General features: G+C 42.1%; 1 protein-coding gene across 5 annotated transcripts; it reads left to right on the forward strand.

Annotated features, from left to right (window-relative positions):
• The first annotated feature begins 166 nt into the window (after positions 1 to 166).
• On the forward strand, positions 167 to 16,087 carry LOC111243053 (uncharacterized). 5 transcript variants are annotated; one of them, XM_022788073.2, is made up of 6 exons: positions 397 to 544; positions 705 to 824; positions 974 to 1,125; positions 12,293 to 14,020; positions 14,379 to 14,687; positions 14,982 to 16,087. In XM_022788073.2, the coding sequence occupies exons 4-6, from the start codon at positions 13,844 to 13,846 to the stop codon at positions 15,264 to 15,266; spliced, it is 771 nt and encodes a 256-aa protein (XP_022643808.1). In that variant the 5' UTR covers positions 397 to 544; positions 705 to 824; positions 974 to 1,125; positions 12,293 to 13,843; the 3' UTR covers positions 15,267 to 16,087. The 5 variants fall into 5 exon arrangements, with proteins under 5 accessions (XP_086843886.1, XP_022643808.1, XP_086843892.1 ...); XM_086987760.1 differs by lacking the exon at positions 397 to 544 and adding an exon at positions 167 to 272 and having other exon boundaries at positions 705 to 1,125; XM_086987766.1 differs by having other exon boundaries at positions 399 to 544; positions 705 to 1,125; positions 13,899 to 14,020; positions 14,982 to 16,086.
• The last annotated feature ends 872 nt before the right edge of the window (positions 16,088 to 16,959 follow it).

The following is a 16,959-nucleotide window of genomic DNA, read 5'->3' on the forward strand; positions in this document are numbered from 1 at the left end:
ATATATGGACTCTCCTGTTTCCTTATTTCCTGCAGACGCCTCAACAACGCGTTGCCTGAGATGACCTCGCTTTTTTACTTATCTAACTTATTTGCTAACGTTGTGTTGCTTTGATCCTGTACCGTCTTCAATACAATATTCGTTAAACTAATTGTGTCCAGAGATTAGCTGTTACCATTGATTGACACACTGGCCACTGGTTAGTTGTTGCAGCTGACAATGTACAGCTGAACGGGATGTGGCGATCATCCTGAACAAAACCTACTTTACCGGTCAGTCGATAGGTTCGAATAGGTCGAGCATACTCTTTGTTTTAAAATCCAACGTACGGTGTGTGACTTCCAATGTTCCGTAACACCGAAGCCTAACTTATTAACATTTGTGATTATGTCACCTTTAGCTGGAAAAAAAAACGAAGTTCCCATATTTGCATATTCCATTATTTGTCACGATTGTTCCTGTGATTAAGTCTGTCAGTGATATGACTCGTAGTTTAAAGACAGTCTTTAACATGGCCCCGAATTTGCCCAAAAGGACCGTCGGGGTGAGTCGCTATCGAACCCATATTATAATGAACATCGTCATATCTAAATTCGCCTACTAGATTTGTGGCAACGATCGACAAACTAGTTAGCAGACAAGTTTGTTTTTACCATGAGGGCAAGCTATTTATATACATCATATTCATGTGTCTTTCTGGGCAGATCTATGTCGGTTGGAGAAACTTTCTCTGCTTACTCCGTGCTACAGCCACCGTTCGACGCCCTATTCGGACTTATGATGGCAAAAAGCAATCAACGCCAACTGAACTTCTACAAAATGTAGTATGTCGCTTAATACCGAAGCCATTTGCGCTCGTAACCTCTTTCTGATTTCTGAGAAAGATTCATTAACTAAAGCGTCCCGTCAGTGTTTTTTTCTACGGGAATGCAACACATAGATTTTTTTTACATGTATGTTTGATCTATTTAAGTGAACTGCAGGCCAACCTACCTGCTGGAATCTATATTTGAACTAGTACCTTGCCGGAGTACCACATAATTTTCGCCCGCCCACATAATAAAATTCATAAAGTGCGATGAGTTAATCCGAATTGGCGTCACAAACGTGCAGGACTAAAATCAGGTTAGTACTACGTAGATAGCACGGCATCACGGTATCCCCTTGTAGTTCGTTCGATACTGTTATAACTTCATAATGGTTCAAATTTACTTAATGACTCGTTCCCTTTTTTACATGACTGCGTTCAGTTTCGTAAAACGTGCTTGAGGTCGGCAACAAAGCGGCCTGTGTTTCCTTCGCGTTAGAACACTGGATTGATGGCAGTAATGTATCTGGATAAGCCGCATCGTATAAGCAGTAGACCGACCGAAAAGGTCGTTCGCAATCCAGCTAGAGACGACTAGCCAAAAATTTGAGAATCGCTGACAGTATCGATGCTGCAGAGTACGTCTTATTTGAGAAAATTCGAAACACCCGTCTTAAAGTATTATGACTTTTTTATCATTTTAAAATTTAAAAAAAAAATTTAATTCGGGTTCGAGCTGCCGCTGCTAACTAATGACAAATGCCACTTTCCCTATTACTGATCAAGGACTCCGAGCGCAGCGTGACGCTGACGAGTAGGCAAAATGTCAGTAGTCCGCCAAAACGCAAAAAAATATTTTCGCATCCTTTCTGTTGCTTTCCTTCTAAAATGTTATATTAACCGTTTGTCCAGAAGAAACCATTGCCCTACAACTCTGAACCAGCTGGCGTCACATTTGCCCGTTAGGTCATGAGTGATCTATTTGCTGACGGCGAATAAGACCATCGAAGGATTAGACCCAGCCACATCTGTATATCGCACCCTAAACGCCTTGTCATCATGATATTTTTTGATGATGGGTCATCCTCTGTTGGATGTATGACTCCACAATCGATACCTTCGATTACTTTCTGTGACTAAGAGCTGGAGTGGACGTTAACGAGGGCCCCGACAGCGGCGGCAGTTGAAACTCAGCGGCGAGCACAAATAACAACAGCAACAGTAAGAAGATCGACAGCGACGGCGCGAATCATCGCCTAATCACCACTTCGGAGTGTGTAAAGCCTTTACCTTAACACATGCACATTTCTGCCAAAGAAACGTGAGAAAAAGATCACGAAAAACGTATTGAGCGTTGTGGATATATCGTTGTATTTATGTGACTCCGACGCAAAAGTTAAAAATCTGTAGTGGAAAAATCGGTGAGTGAATATAGGGATATTGACAAGAAGAATTTGAGGCTATGTGTATGACAAAAGACTACAATCCTATAGATCATAACGAGCGTCGTAATTATTTTGGTAGAAAGTCCAAGAGGTACAGAGTAAATGACGATCAAGGCTAGGTAATTTTCCGATTGTCAAGGTTCAATACAAGTTCATTCTTGATTATTATACGCTAAGAGCCACATTATATGTTGACCTCCCGGTCGACTTCAGCTATGGCAGTGTGGCTGTATAAAATACTCGATAAGACACAGTTGCTGTGACCTGTTCATTGCGGGACGCAATAACGAAAAAGGCAACAATATTAAAAGGAAAAAAAAAACAAAACATTGTACTCTAAGCTATTTATTGAGCCAGTGATCTACTTAAATATTATTCTGTATAATTATGAAAGTTATTTACTCAGTTGTCTTCATGAAGCGTAGGCTTCTATCGGTGCCCATCTCTGAAAACGTTCATATTTATATTATCTGCGAGGCTAGTCGATGCCTGCAATTGTTGACAGTGAGCCCGGACGGAAAAACGAATGCACTTTAACATTTATTGTTTGTTATATCAATACGATTTTGAAAACTAAATTTCTTCTAATATAATTCATTCATTCATTCATTCATAGCTTCACTTCATGGGCGCGTATACGCGTCTATACCGACAAAGGGCTATTTGCTCTATGTTTGCAGTAACGTTATACGAATGGGCAATTCCTAAATCTCCATTTACGCTGACGTGTCACACGACTTCACTATGATGTCGGCTAACGTGATACGCCCTCTATGAACTCTTTTTCGAAGGGCTGAATACACAGTCGAACTTGAAAAGGAATAATTTCGAATATCTTAACGAATGTATCTATAAAAGTTTGATTCTCGAAAGGTCGCATACCTCTTCAATAATAGGCTTCACTTAACCAGGCAGACCCTTTGCATTGATATAGCCGCTTTTCATTTCCCCGGGTTGGGGGTACAACTTTAAGTAATGATTGATTTCGAGGCGCCACGACTATTTATTCAATCACTTATCGAGTCGCTGATCATAATGTCATCATGTCCGCTTAGCGAGTTCTGAGAAGATGTCGCAAATATTTATTTGACCTATTATTATTGGTACGCAGCATTCTCATTTCGGCAGTTGCTGCGGTACCGATTGCGCCGTCCTTATTTCTGAATCTAGGTAGTTGGCTACGGCTAAATGAAATGATGGTAGAGCACTCAGGACAGCCGAAATTTTCAGGCAGCTGCCCTAATGACAGGCAGTAAAACGGGTCGATCTGTCATTGTAAATATATAAAAGTGATACGTGTACCTTTATATATGAGCATTACAGCCGTCGCTGATGCTTTTTGTTGTTGTTTTGTCGATTCAGAAGTCGAAATTGACGGCTGCGAAACGATGAAAATTTAGACCCAAAGCTCCGCGTGATTTCCAAGCAGATTTCACGTTTCCAAAAGCGGATTTACACGGGACATTATTGAAATGGAAATAAGCTAAAAATGGACAATCTGTGTAACACTTCAGAGAAATACATATTTTCATCATTTAAATCGCAAAGTTAATCTCTACGGAAGTTATCTGTACGGATAGACAGACGAAGGGATAATAACGACTATGCGAAGGATAACGGCGTAATTTATAACTAACTAATAGCTCCTGTCGATTAACGTGTTAACTATGAATGAACTGATCAAACGGCCGCCTATTAAATCACATTGGTTATATATGTGTATTATATTTATTAGGTTTTTCGTTATATATAACGTAAAATCTTTATATGTCGATGGCAGAACGCCAATATTTGAAGAGTGAAATCGGATAGGTTTCTTATTTTCTTCCTAATACCATCATTTCCTTTTCATAACTCTATTCAGGTAACGAACAGCGATTCCGCCACGACGCTGCCGCTGCTTCAAGACGACGATAGAACTTTTCATGTTCAACATGTGCCAATTTGTACTATAGATCTCGAATCTCTTATACACAGTCGATGTGAGGAGCAAGTGCTAGTAAATCTCCGCTAATTTTTGTAGCTCCAGCGAAGACTTAATTTTTCATTTAGCAGGTTCAACAGGTTGACTTAGTTGAAGAGGCCGTTACCTAATGCTTGGGCGATCCCATGTTTTTCCAGTGCGTTTAATTACCTACTTTGCGATGAGGAATGCCTGATCGGGAAATTGGCTTCGGTTTCAAAAGCAGGCCAACGAGGCCACGAGGAAGATACTTGCTAAGCGACAAAAAAGAAGTCAACAATCATATCCTTCCTCTCTATATCCGCTTACGTCGGGTAAACCTTAGGGCTTAGCCGCCTCACAAGATGATCAAAATCGTTCCCGTAGATTCGATCTATTGGGCAACTGTAAGTCAGTCGCGTGTATCGTCACCGTTCTCGAGACGGTGAATAGCGTCGTGTAATCTCGGAAACAGCGTTTGTGTATCTCTTGTTCGTTGTCGTTTGATTGTTATTTGTAATCAAATGACAACGGTCTGGTCTTTGACAGAATGGCGGAGCACGACTCCAGCCCGGAAAGAAATGTCCGAAAAGTTGCAGTGTGTCGCCATTGATAAGCATTCCGGAACGCGGGGGGGAATATTGGCATGAACTTCTACATAGCACATACGGGACTTGCGCTGTTAAAGAAGCAGGCCTCGAATCCTGTACTCTCCCCTACACGGCTGTCACCCTCTCCCCACGATCCATGAAATTTTGTGTTTACATCAGACTCTTGCTGATTCACTTCGGTGTAGCGCGTCACAGGAGATGGAGGATGACCGATTCGTGACGCTGTGCTTAGATGGCGCGTGTGTCTTGAAGTGTGTGCAATTTTTTGATTATAAGTGATGAACGAAAACGGCTTAAGTGAGAAAAATCTATGAATAACTATGTTTCATCGATATCATTTTGACAGACAGGACGTAAGTATGCTTTTAGGCATTCACTTTTGAAGAAGTTGACCAGGCTGGGGGGTTTTACGTAGGAAATCCTGGGAATCGATAGTCATAAACACAACTGCCTTTAATAGGCATGGTAGCTTTATTCTACTGCTGGAATCAAATTTCGAACGAGGTCCTTACTGTTCTTTCTGGGACACACCTCCGCGCGTGTTAGGTATAAAGCGTAGATGCTTAACGTTCTCATCGGCTGTCACTTACAACTGGGCTAAACATTAGCGGGATGGCGAGATTCAATGTGCATTGAAAAAAGAGATCAAAAGTGGTCTTTTTGACAAAATAGATCTTTGATGGAGAAATATGGTGTGGCCGGGGGAACAGGGACGAGGGACGTTTATTTATTAGAAATAATAAAAAGTATTATTGTGGCTACTTCTCTGTAGACGTAATGTATAGATGCTGGCGTTCCTTATGGTTTCGCACAGTCTATCAAACTAAGTTAGCTTTATTCACTATCAACCCTTTATCGAACTTTAAAGTAGCTCTAGCGAATGACGTTATTGACAAGGTCGTTATGACCGTCTCGACTATGTACTTCTTACGAGAGCGATGCGGGTTATCGTTACAGGGGGCCGCCGGTTCCTCAGAGCTTATAATACGGCAATATATATTTTTCGAAAGCCAATCGTTTCATATGTGCGCCTATTCGTTTCAAAGTAGGTAAAAGGGAAAATCAGAGAGAGAGAGAGAGAGAGAGCGAAAGCGAAAAGTACGAACGGACGGACTACTAGCGGCCCTCGAGTAGATATGTGCCGCATATGAGCGCCAGCCTCTTTTTCTGCCCCCTCGAGTCTAAGGAGGCAATGCAAGCCAAACCAAAGTGAAGTCACAGAAATAGGTAGTAGACAGACAGGCGGGAAGCCTGTTAGGCCGCACTAGCAGTCCGCTCTTCGGCAGCTGCCTCGTCAGCTTCGCAGCACCAGCGGAACTGCCAGCTGCGTATTATTGCTGCTGGTGCTGCCAGTAGCAGCAGGGGCAACGACGGCTGCAACAGCAGCGGCCGCCGCCGCCGCCGCCGCCGTCGTCGCTCCACGATAGTCCCCGATCAATTCGGGAGGCTATTGGAGATCGATGGCACCCCTCTACAGCACGCCCATAGTTGGGCCAAGGCAGTTGGGCCCCTTTCGCTTCACCCCGGCCCCAAACCCAAATCACCTCCCCCTACCGTCCCTTCGTTGGATGGCGATTCCTGCAACGCACCGCGTACTGTGTTGGTGCTATTCTTTTGGAGCTCCCCAGCATTTCCCATAAAACGGAAGACAGGAAAGGCTCTATGTTGGACCTACAAAACCCCACAGAGCCATAGAGGTGCACACGAGCCATGACTGCCGATGCGTGCTAGGTTTATTCCCATTCCCCTTTGAACACATTATAGAAGTCACGAAAATGTTAAAAAAAAAAAGGAGGTTTGCAAGTACAAAGCCTTTTAGGTAGATGTAAGGATGAAAAATGGGCACGTATAATTATCGAGGTACGCTATTCGAAGTGAGAACGGCCCCAAAAAAGATGCATGTGGATAAATATTTCGGCAGACTTAATCGATATTATGAGATTTTAATAAATTTTTTTCCGTCGTTTGCCGGATACGATAAAGTATGGACGTAATAGCACTCCAGTTTGGGAAATCCAGTTAGTCGTTCTTGGAATGTTATTTTCAATGGTATCATGTTATTCCGATGCAATGAAATCTACAATTCGAATCACTCTCTACGGAAATAGTTCATTGCGACTCCTAACAGTTATTGCTCTTGGTCTGTCGCTCACCAAACACTGAGCTTGCAGATGCCAGGGGACCCCCAAACATGAAAGGAATATGCTCCGAGGTCTCAATTGTTGTGTGGGTGCTTATGAAACTCTTGTATAAATGAACCTTTGGAGAACTCTCCTACGAGTATTCAACAAAAAGGCCTAGGAATGCGATTGCATCCCACCTTCAGCCCTTTAGTCTACCCAACTTATATGGTCAGAACCGTCAACCTACGCTATTACCATTACTACCACCATCGCAAGAAGCGAATAAGAGCCTTTGCGCACGGAGCTCCACTCCTTTATAATATAGTCCTATTATTCATAAATCGCAGCGTAATCAGAGAAATGATCTCTTTTCAGTATGCCCACCTTTAAGGGAATTTATATCAAAGCAAAAGTGAATCGAACAATCGATTGGATGGTGATAAAAGAGAACCCGGTTCTCATAGAGGATGGTACTTCAGCCTTCGTCGATAATTTGTCTCAGCTCGAGAGCGTGTTTTGGATGGATAATTTCAGCCAAACGTCCTATATCACTGTGGACTATTAAGCCAATTCAGAAACTAAAAGAGCGATCACAAGCTTAAAGAGATATGTAGGGCTATCAGGCTTAAGATATAACATATTCTCTGTAAGACGTACTGTAACTTCCTAAATTTGGAAGTTGTGTAATCCCTCATTGACAGTTAATTCATAGGGGATTCTCGCGAATGGGTCCTAGTCACTGCTAAAGGAACTTAAAAGCCACAGTCCCTGAGCCAGTACCTCCAAATCCCTATTTCTAAGTTTTAATGAAGAAGATTTCGTATGGATGTGGACTAACTTAGAAGTTAGTAAATGCAGCCAACAACTCAGGCAAGGCAACAAACTCAGCTTCTTCCACCTGACTTGTTTGCTCTTATATAGTTTTTGTTAATCTACTATTATTCTTTCCGGCCAGAATTCATCATTAATTATGTATTCCTTTAAATCTTCTTAAAGCACAACCCTGCAAAGCAGTACCCTATCTCAAGGCTATGACAGATAGGCCTTTTAGTTGTTCAATGCAAAAAATTACTATGGATTTGTATAAGTAAGCCACTCTTATAACTAAATGATTTTATCTCGGGTCGAACAAACCAGCCTAACAAAAACATGTGTTTACGCATCCCTCGGATCTGGCGTGTGCTTCGTTACAAACAATGATAGGACCGCATCAATGAGCTCAAACTTTTATTGCACCCTAAGCTTATTTGTGATCAGCGCATTGATTGCGTAATGGACTATACAGTACAGCCCAGTATTCTTAACCGAGTAATTCATACAACTGGCAGAATCCTCTCTTTGGTGATCTAAGTACTACACTTACCAGCACATTTCGTTCTTATTCTATACTGGTAATTTTAATTCTGATATATTGGGAAAGCTTTTGCAGAAATACAAGATAACATTATCTATGTTTTTAGCATCACTGTTAAAGCACTGCTTAAAAAATTAACAGGGCGTGACATAAGCCAGCGAACATGTACACATTAAATAAGATTACGTTAAATAAAATAGCATCTATATCTAAAAATAGTGATTTACACCCCGACATAATTTCGCCATTGCTCATACGCATCCCTACATGAAGAAAGGCGGACGTATGTCAGCGACGCTACGCGTGCGGCACTGTATAGCGTCGTCGACTACATAACAGCAGGCAATACTAGAAAGGACGGGGCTGGTTTCCCTCCATTGCTGCTACTGCTATGCTGGTTTAGCCTGGCAGACTGCCCACTGGGTAGGCTGCGAGATGGCTGGACGGCTGGGTATGCGGACAACGACCCATACATAAACTTGGGAACTTGGTCGTTCTCAATCGCGCGCGCACATCCAGGGCGGCGTTCGTCGTCATTGCCATCGCTGCTGTTTCTGCTGTCACTGCCGCCGTACGTCGGCCGGTCGCCAGTTGCTGCTAGACGCTGAGTAGTTGAGGTGCTCAGTGTTGGTTGGTTCGTTGGCTGGTATATGAACGAACGGCCCACAGTCCGACTGCCGCTGGGCTGCAAGGGCCCGATGCCCGATAGTCTCTGATAGGGCGGGTCGATGATCGGAAAAAATATCCGATATCGAGCGACATCCTCCCCGGACCCGCCTTAGTTTATTCCCCTGTTGGACCCCTTGGGCTCCCCCAATGTCGTCCAACCACCACCGCCAGCATCCCCTAATCTCTGCTGCTCTGCTGCTGCCCCTTGTCCCCATTTACCAGTCCTCTCAGTTAGTTTCCCTTTGCCTTTCATGGGTAGCTTGACTAGGGCGGCCCTGACTGGTCCGGTCGTTCGTGTTACCCCCTACTCGCGCCATCGTGGGAAAGGGCGGCGGCGGCCGCTGCTGCTGGATAGGGAGTTTGATTTGAGCCGGATCGAAGGCATTCTGCGCGACTTACTATACGTTTAGCCCGGCCGCCACACACGACCAGCGCGCGAGAGGTTTCACTTGTATATGTCCCGACGTCTATAAATGGTACTTTTCACGTGACTGATACGTGTTGCCAGAAAGAACAAGCGAAGGAAATTACGAGTGAGAGAGAGAGTAGCTGATAAAATTGTATGCCATGTCATACGTTTATATTTGTTATGGAACCTGTCGAAAATTGTCATACGTACATTACATCTCGCTTAATCCTTTAATCATGCTAGACTTTTTTAGAGATGTTAAAGGTGCCCACGAAGATCAACAAACAATAACAGCGTAGGGACCCCTCGAGAACTGATCGGTCGTAATCAAACATTGAACTTTCCTCTAAATACGATCAATGACTGAATGTATTATTTCCCTACAATGTGCGTTAAAAACTCGAACGATAGCACGTCCCTGTACTCGTTCATAAGCGCTAACACATTATCCAAACATGCTTTTCAGTTGCTGAAGCTCCGTCTTCTCTCGATGTTCAGTTATGTGTTGCACGTACGTTTAGATGAAGAGTGGATATACGGTTTATGTATTTGGTTGAAAAGTTTTCAACCATGGCACACACGCACAAAAATATATGGATTTGCAAAGCAAGATGGCGTGCATAGGCTAGGTTTAAGGGATGTGAAAGCACCATTCGCTCACCTTGACGGAGTTCAGAAGTTTGATGGCTCTTCATAAATATATTGCTATCCGTTAAATATATCACAGATTAGGTTATCAGGAACCATGTCCTGTAGTTCGTTTGAATATCACGCATCAAAATCTTCTCAGTGATTCGCGCCAAAAGACAACAGAGATACTTAACAAACTTGGCCTGTTTGTCGGGAAATGTGTTGGCAGGCCGAGTTACAAGGTTCATTTCTAGTGTCGGAATGAACACGGATAACCCAAGCAGTTTCCTAAAACGTTTTTATTTGCTAACTAAAAAAAAAAAAACAACAATGGGAGCTGAATAAAAGATCAAAGGAAACCTTTTGACGCTCTGCAGATTATTCGATGGTGTAAAGTAAATCCCATTTCAGTACCTCTTTTTACAATGACTGGTTTAAATATCAAGCCCAGTCAAGTTTGGGTGATGCTAATGTGTACACCCTGACCCTAATCTCCAACCACTTTCGAGATGAATCAACATGATTTAGGGTTTTTCGGGAAATAAGTAGAATCTGAATCTAAATGGTCCACAACCAATATGGCTTTGCAGCTTTTTGAAAGTCACCCTAGATCAATTATAGTCATAATGAGCGAGAATATATAATCGATAACAAAATCATATACTAAATTTCATAGCTACTGAAGCTGATCCGGTTAAGCATCGCCACCATCTCACTATATTTCTTCACTGGCGAATTGTCTAACAACGGCCACCACAGAATGGGGAATAAAAGAAAGCAATACATCTTCCTTTCAATAGATCATCCGCAACTTTATTTCAAGAAGTTGAAATCTACATTGTTGCGTTCGTCGTTCATCTCCCCGATGGTTTTATTGCGGGTAAAGCTGTACACATGTGAGCTGAATAATTAAAATGCTGGAAATGGTTGTAAAAATAAATAAAAAAAAAAAACTAAACCTTATCGACTGGCTCATACACGGCGTTAAACTTGCGTAATGTACAATTATTTTTAATAGCGTTCGTGAGTTTTTACAGAGGTTCTTTTTTATTATTATAACGAAATATTTTGTAACTGTCTGCTAATGTTACTTACTCAAAAAGCCGGATGTTCGATAATATCCGCCATTTTTAAAGGCGGCTTTATTTACATTTTAAAGATAGATGCTGAAATTAACATGTAGGCTGGATGAAGCAGAAATCCCTAGGCGAAAATAAGCAAATTATATATTATCAGGAGCGGACTTAATGGTTATTCTACTACAGCCATTCAAGTACTTTTATTGACCAATATCAGAGAACACCCTAGCATTATAAGAAGATAAAAAAAAAAATCAGTTCCTTATTGCAATTATTTACGCATCTCTTGGTAACACGATCTACGAACAGGTCCGAAACAGAGACGTTTCGACTACTAAGTAATCCTTGCTTTACCGTCTATATATATATATATATATATATATATATTACTAAGATATTATACCGAACGAAATTTTATCCCTTAAACCGATGTTTTGCAGTTTGAATTAGGGTTCGTCAAAATGGCGATGGTTTATTCAGTACGACGACCTTGTAGCGTAAGCGGAATAAACCTTTTTTCCAGTGTTCTGCTTTCAGACGTGTACGAACGATTAATAATTCAATTATTTCGCATTATATTGTACTTGAAACAAACAATCCATAAAGGATACCACACCTATAGGTTTTCAATGTTCCGAAAATACCGAATATACAGACTTCACTGGGTCTCTTATATTGGTCATCCCACATTTCTAATCGAGGGGAAACAGTTTATGGAATACGGAGAAACAGTTTACGGAATATGGAAGAGACGAGGAAGCTGCTAGTCTATCAGTTTCAAGATTGTCCGTTTAACTTTCAGAATCGTTTTCTTTTATATCTACAAAACACTTGATACCAACTCTGTTTTTTACTTCACCTACTTTACACTTTACCATAGATGCGCCTGACAACCGTTCGCTTGAAGGTTACTAGCACTCACCATTACCTTTTGTACATTTAATCCCTCTACAGAGATTTCATCCGCTGCGGAGACAATGCGGCTGAAAAGGTTCGATTATAATGCCCAATTCGATAATGAAAAAAGACGCATACACGCATTTCGGTAATCGTAACAATAAACCACTCTTCTTCTTCTACTCCGTATATGTGGGTACCCTTTTTGTCAACCGACAGTTCTTCCTAACCTTACATAGGCGTGTGCATACGTGTAAAAGACGTTTGTTTGTTTGTTTCTGTGTTTGCATCTGGGTCCCTTCCAATATCTACGTCGTTGACTCAGGAGTACCATTACATACTCCAGCTGGTCTGCCAGTCTGCTTGCTGGGCTGGATAGTGGGTCGGTAGCTGAGTCGCTAGTGATGACGCCGTCGGCAGTGTTCGAATGACGATGGCTTTGTCATGTAGCCAATGTGGCCTCTTCGCTCACTCGATGGTTTGGCTGCCTGTCGGTCCAGCTGCCCGCTACTGTCATCGTTGTTGGCGGCAAGGCTGTTATTGTCAAGATGGTTACTACTGGAGTGTTAGGACCTCATGGATGTCGACCAGGCTCTGGCAACGACTGCAGACTCGGAATCGATCGGGCAAAAGGCCTCCACTGTATTCAGATCGATCCTCCTCAAGTCGAAAACGCACGGCCTGTGCCACGGTGACGGTCTCACATACGACTATTACTGCGACTATTGATAAGTGCCGCACAGACTGCAGCACGACAACGTGCCGACGAACGCTAGTTCGGACCGATTTTGCTCGATTACGCCATCGCCGCATCCGAACTCCTAACGGACGAATTCCCACTTCGATCGGTTGACCTTGAGCTCGACTTCGAGCTGATAAAGCGCGTGCGTCGCTAACTAGTCACTCTCACACTGGTCCACAGAAATTTTAGAAACTTTGCTAGAAATAAAGTACTCCCAGACAAACTTGGTTTTTTTTTTATAGCAAGAACTTGAACTCCAACTTGTTTGGACGAAGCCTGGTCAATAGAATCGTGCATCTACATGTTCACGTCGTGTGTCCCTAATCCTAAATATTATCTCATTCTAAAAAAGGTCTCAATATTTTCTTTTGTATCAGCGGCGCACATATAAACATGTTCCCGATTCGTTATGGAGGAATAGCAATTTTCCATGCAGTTGTGTCCTATGTTGATCTGTGAGCTCCTACTGTTCTCAGATGTAATCATCGACCATGCTAGCTTCGATTGTCCGAACATTGTGATGTCATGTAGCTGCAAGCTAGGCTGAATTCAAGTATGGAAGGAGTAAACGCTGTCATTTGGCTATGCAATTCCATTTATAATATGAATTGTACGAAAGAGCTGTGTCAGTTTGCCGTATATATAGTCTGTTTTGATTAGTATTGAGTAAATATCGATCGGATTCAAAGATTGTTACCCTAGGATCCAGTTATCTAATCATGGCTCTCGTTTCAGACCCCTCGTTCGAAACAGATCATCCACCGTACTGACCATCGAATCAGCAAAAAGTTTTCAAAGAATACTTGAGAATCAATAAACATTTACGTGTCAAATACGTGTTCTTGATATTTTGGTTTTTCGTCTTCTTGCATGCCTCGTAGAGCGTAACATAATGCACCTATAAGACGTGACACATATGTAGCGGCTTACTAATAGTATCGCGGTGTATCTAAGTGCTCTCGTAATAATAGTGCATGATCCAATAGGTGTCAGTACTACTCCCATTTAGGCGCTAGTTAATTTTAATTCACCGTTTCTAGTCGACCTCGTCGATTATCTCTGATTCTCCTATTAGTCAAAGGGACACGTCATATTCACCTAGTGCTTTGTTGATTTTTCGTGTTGATCTCTTCTATGCCCCTCTACTGCACGTCATCATTATGGATTTTGCGCCGTTTGTCCAATGAAGTTCGTCAGCTTCCGGGCGGTCGGTGGCACGACGATGGCCACCTAACTCTCGATGACCTTCGGCGGATACACGAAAGCGTTAAAGAGGAAATTATGCATGAAAGTGAATCGGTCCTTCAATGGGTATGTGTGCATTGGTTGTATGCGTTGAATGTCAAATCGACGGTAATCGCCTAAAAATACCTAAGAGTTAATGCTTTCCCAGGCAATTTGGCATGTCGCAAGATTTCTGAAGCACTACGATTTCAAAATAAATAAAGGGCTCATTTTGATTGCTCGAGAAACTTTTTTCTCTAACTAAATAGCACAGTTTTTTTTTTTAGAAATAATCCGTATCATGTAGTTGAAACACCGCTTTAACCTATTTTCGAATTTATGAAACATATATTTATATTCAGCTTTTGAAACCGACCTAGACACTTACGCCTTACTCAGAATTTTGCCACAGTATATACATCTGACTATGTGACATTTTTAACAGGTTCGATCATCACAAGGTGTACTTCGGTGTCGAATGTGCCCGTACAAAACAAAGGACGAGGACAAGTTCGAACGACACCAGGGCACCGCACACCGACTGAAAGGGGTCGGTAGCAAGGGCAGCTTGGCCGGCAGCTTGAGTAATGATAAAAGGGCTCAAAGCAGTAATACGGCTGCAAGTCGAGCACTTCTCACCTGTGAACACTGCAATTTTACGGCGGATCTCGCGCAGAACCTTCGTGTACACGCGCTCTCTTGCTTGGGGTTGGCCCGCAGAAAGCTCTTCCGTTGTCCCCAATGTCCATTCCAGGTAGTTAGAACTTACATGTATGCATGTGATATATATTTACCTTGTTTATTACCTATAAATGGGTACCAGAAGAACTACAATAGTAGAAAATGATAAGCTAATCCAGAGCAATGGATACATGCTTTTATTTGGAGTCCGGTAATTACAATAGATTTAATTGTGTTCGATTAAACGTTTCACACTTCGCGCCGCATAATACTATTTAAGGGTATCGGTCAATAAGAAAGTGGTGTGTCTTCATAACTTTTCTATGATATTTTTCGGTTCTTTGATTGCGTCTGTTGACGCCATCAGACACCACGAATGCACGAGATCTCGCGGCACATGAACGCTCACCTCTTCGGGGCTGCAGCCGCGGCTGCGGCAGAGGCCGACTCCAGGGTAACTCAAGCGGCGGCCAACGCGGAGCGTTCAAAGAAAAAACGAGAGGCAGCTGAATTGCCAAAACAGCAACAACTTCAACAACAACATCAACAACAACAACAACAACAACAACAACAGCAGCAGCAACAGCAACAGCAGCAGCAGCAGCAGCACAGCGAGGATGATGCTGAAGTGATCGTTGGAGACGAGGACTAAGTATGAACGAACTGTGTATTACAAGTGCATGGAGGGTTTATTAAGGAAAAATACAGAGGGAGAATCTTCACTAGGGTCCCACCAACCTAAACCGAGCAATGTTAATGTCTTTATGAGCAGAGGGAAAAGTATAGGGACAGAGAAAGCGCGCGCGCGCGCGCAAGAGAGGGGGAGCGAGAGAGAAAACGAAAAAATCGAACATGACGTTAGGGCAACGCTGACTCGCAATGATAAAAAATGGTGGATATATACGTAAAATGTGCAGACTGATGCTACGATTCAAGGCCAAATAAATAGGGTAAAGATCATATCTCCAGCATTAAATCACCTTGTTGTTATTTTTGCCAAATGTTTACTTAGGACAATATATAAGTAATTTACTATACTTATTACTTTATTTATAATCCGTATCCGTTAATGATTTTGGTGAGTTTTTATCTGGCCTTGAAAATCTTGAATTCTAAGGCCTTTGGAACAGTTGAAGTAACAATTGCTGGACAGTTTCTCTATTGATTTGTCTTAACGCTAACGCAAAGACGAACTTACAACTTACATCGTAAAGGTTATTATTGCCGCAGTACATAAATAGATGCCTATCACAAAAACAATATAATCAAAGCAATCAATGATAAAAACCTATGACCGCAACGTGTGTGGCAACTTCCTGCTGCCAGCCGTAACTTGAGGCAGCGACACCATATGCACTTACGGACCGGAAGTTTCATTATTGTGTAAATGGCTTTTTCACAGCTATGCCTAATCTAGTTTCATGAATAAATTCTACCTGCAGTGATTTAGCAACTCGGCCGCAGTGATAGTTATTGGCTATAAAAATAGGCGTCCAAAGAACCCCTAAAGCCGGTACGTCACCTTCGAAACTCATATTTTTACAGAACGAATTTAAGCATGATTATGTCCGCGGTTTACTATTAGAATAATGAAATTCATTTTGAGTAAATAGCCAGATTACAGTATGGCGATGACTTTAGACTCAAGCTCACTAGCCTACATTGCTACTACGATTTCCTCAAATATCCTTGTCATATGGAGAAGTAACAACAGTTGTTTCATTGATTCAGATTTTAACTGTCCACGGATGACCAATCAATACTATAGAACATCCCTTCAGGTATATATATATATATATATATATATATATATATATGGCGACTACAACACGTAACAATATTGCTACCGTAGCGAGAAATCGATCGAAAATAGCTCTGTTATTAACCGAATAGGCTTCTTCGAAAAGTAATAGGCGAGCTGGACGTAAATATATTATTATACATTATTATTAAAGGACGATGCAACAGTTTAGTTCTGGATTATCTCATTATCCTGTTCAGTGACAGGTATTGCTAACGGACAACACGACTAAAGGGCCGGTGTAGCCGCAAACGTGTCTTTAGGAGCGGTGTAGAAGAAATATGGCTTTACCCTTGTGCAATGGATCGTCGTAATGTTTCTTTAGAACAAGCTGGTGCCCTCCGGTAATCTGTTCCATGTGCTCGAGGTGGAAATTTAGATATAATTTTCACACTTGCGGGCCAGTCTCCGTATGAAGAACGCGCTTGGTTATAATTTCCTTGAGTTTTTTCGTTATTTGGATAAAATTGTGTATTAAGAAACCGATGTCCGAGAACGCTTCTTATTTTTTTGCCCTTGGTTTGAATCACTGGTGCAAACGGAC

The sequence above is a fragment of the Varroa destructor genome, unplaced genomic scaffold, assembly GCF_002443255.2.
Source record: "Varroa destructor unplaced genomic scaffold, Vdes_3.0 BEIS01000001.1, whole genome shotgun sequence".
NCBI classification, from domain to species: domain Eukaryota; kingdom Metazoa; phylum Arthropoda; class Arachnida; order Mesostigmata; family Varroidae; genus Varroa; species Varroa destructor.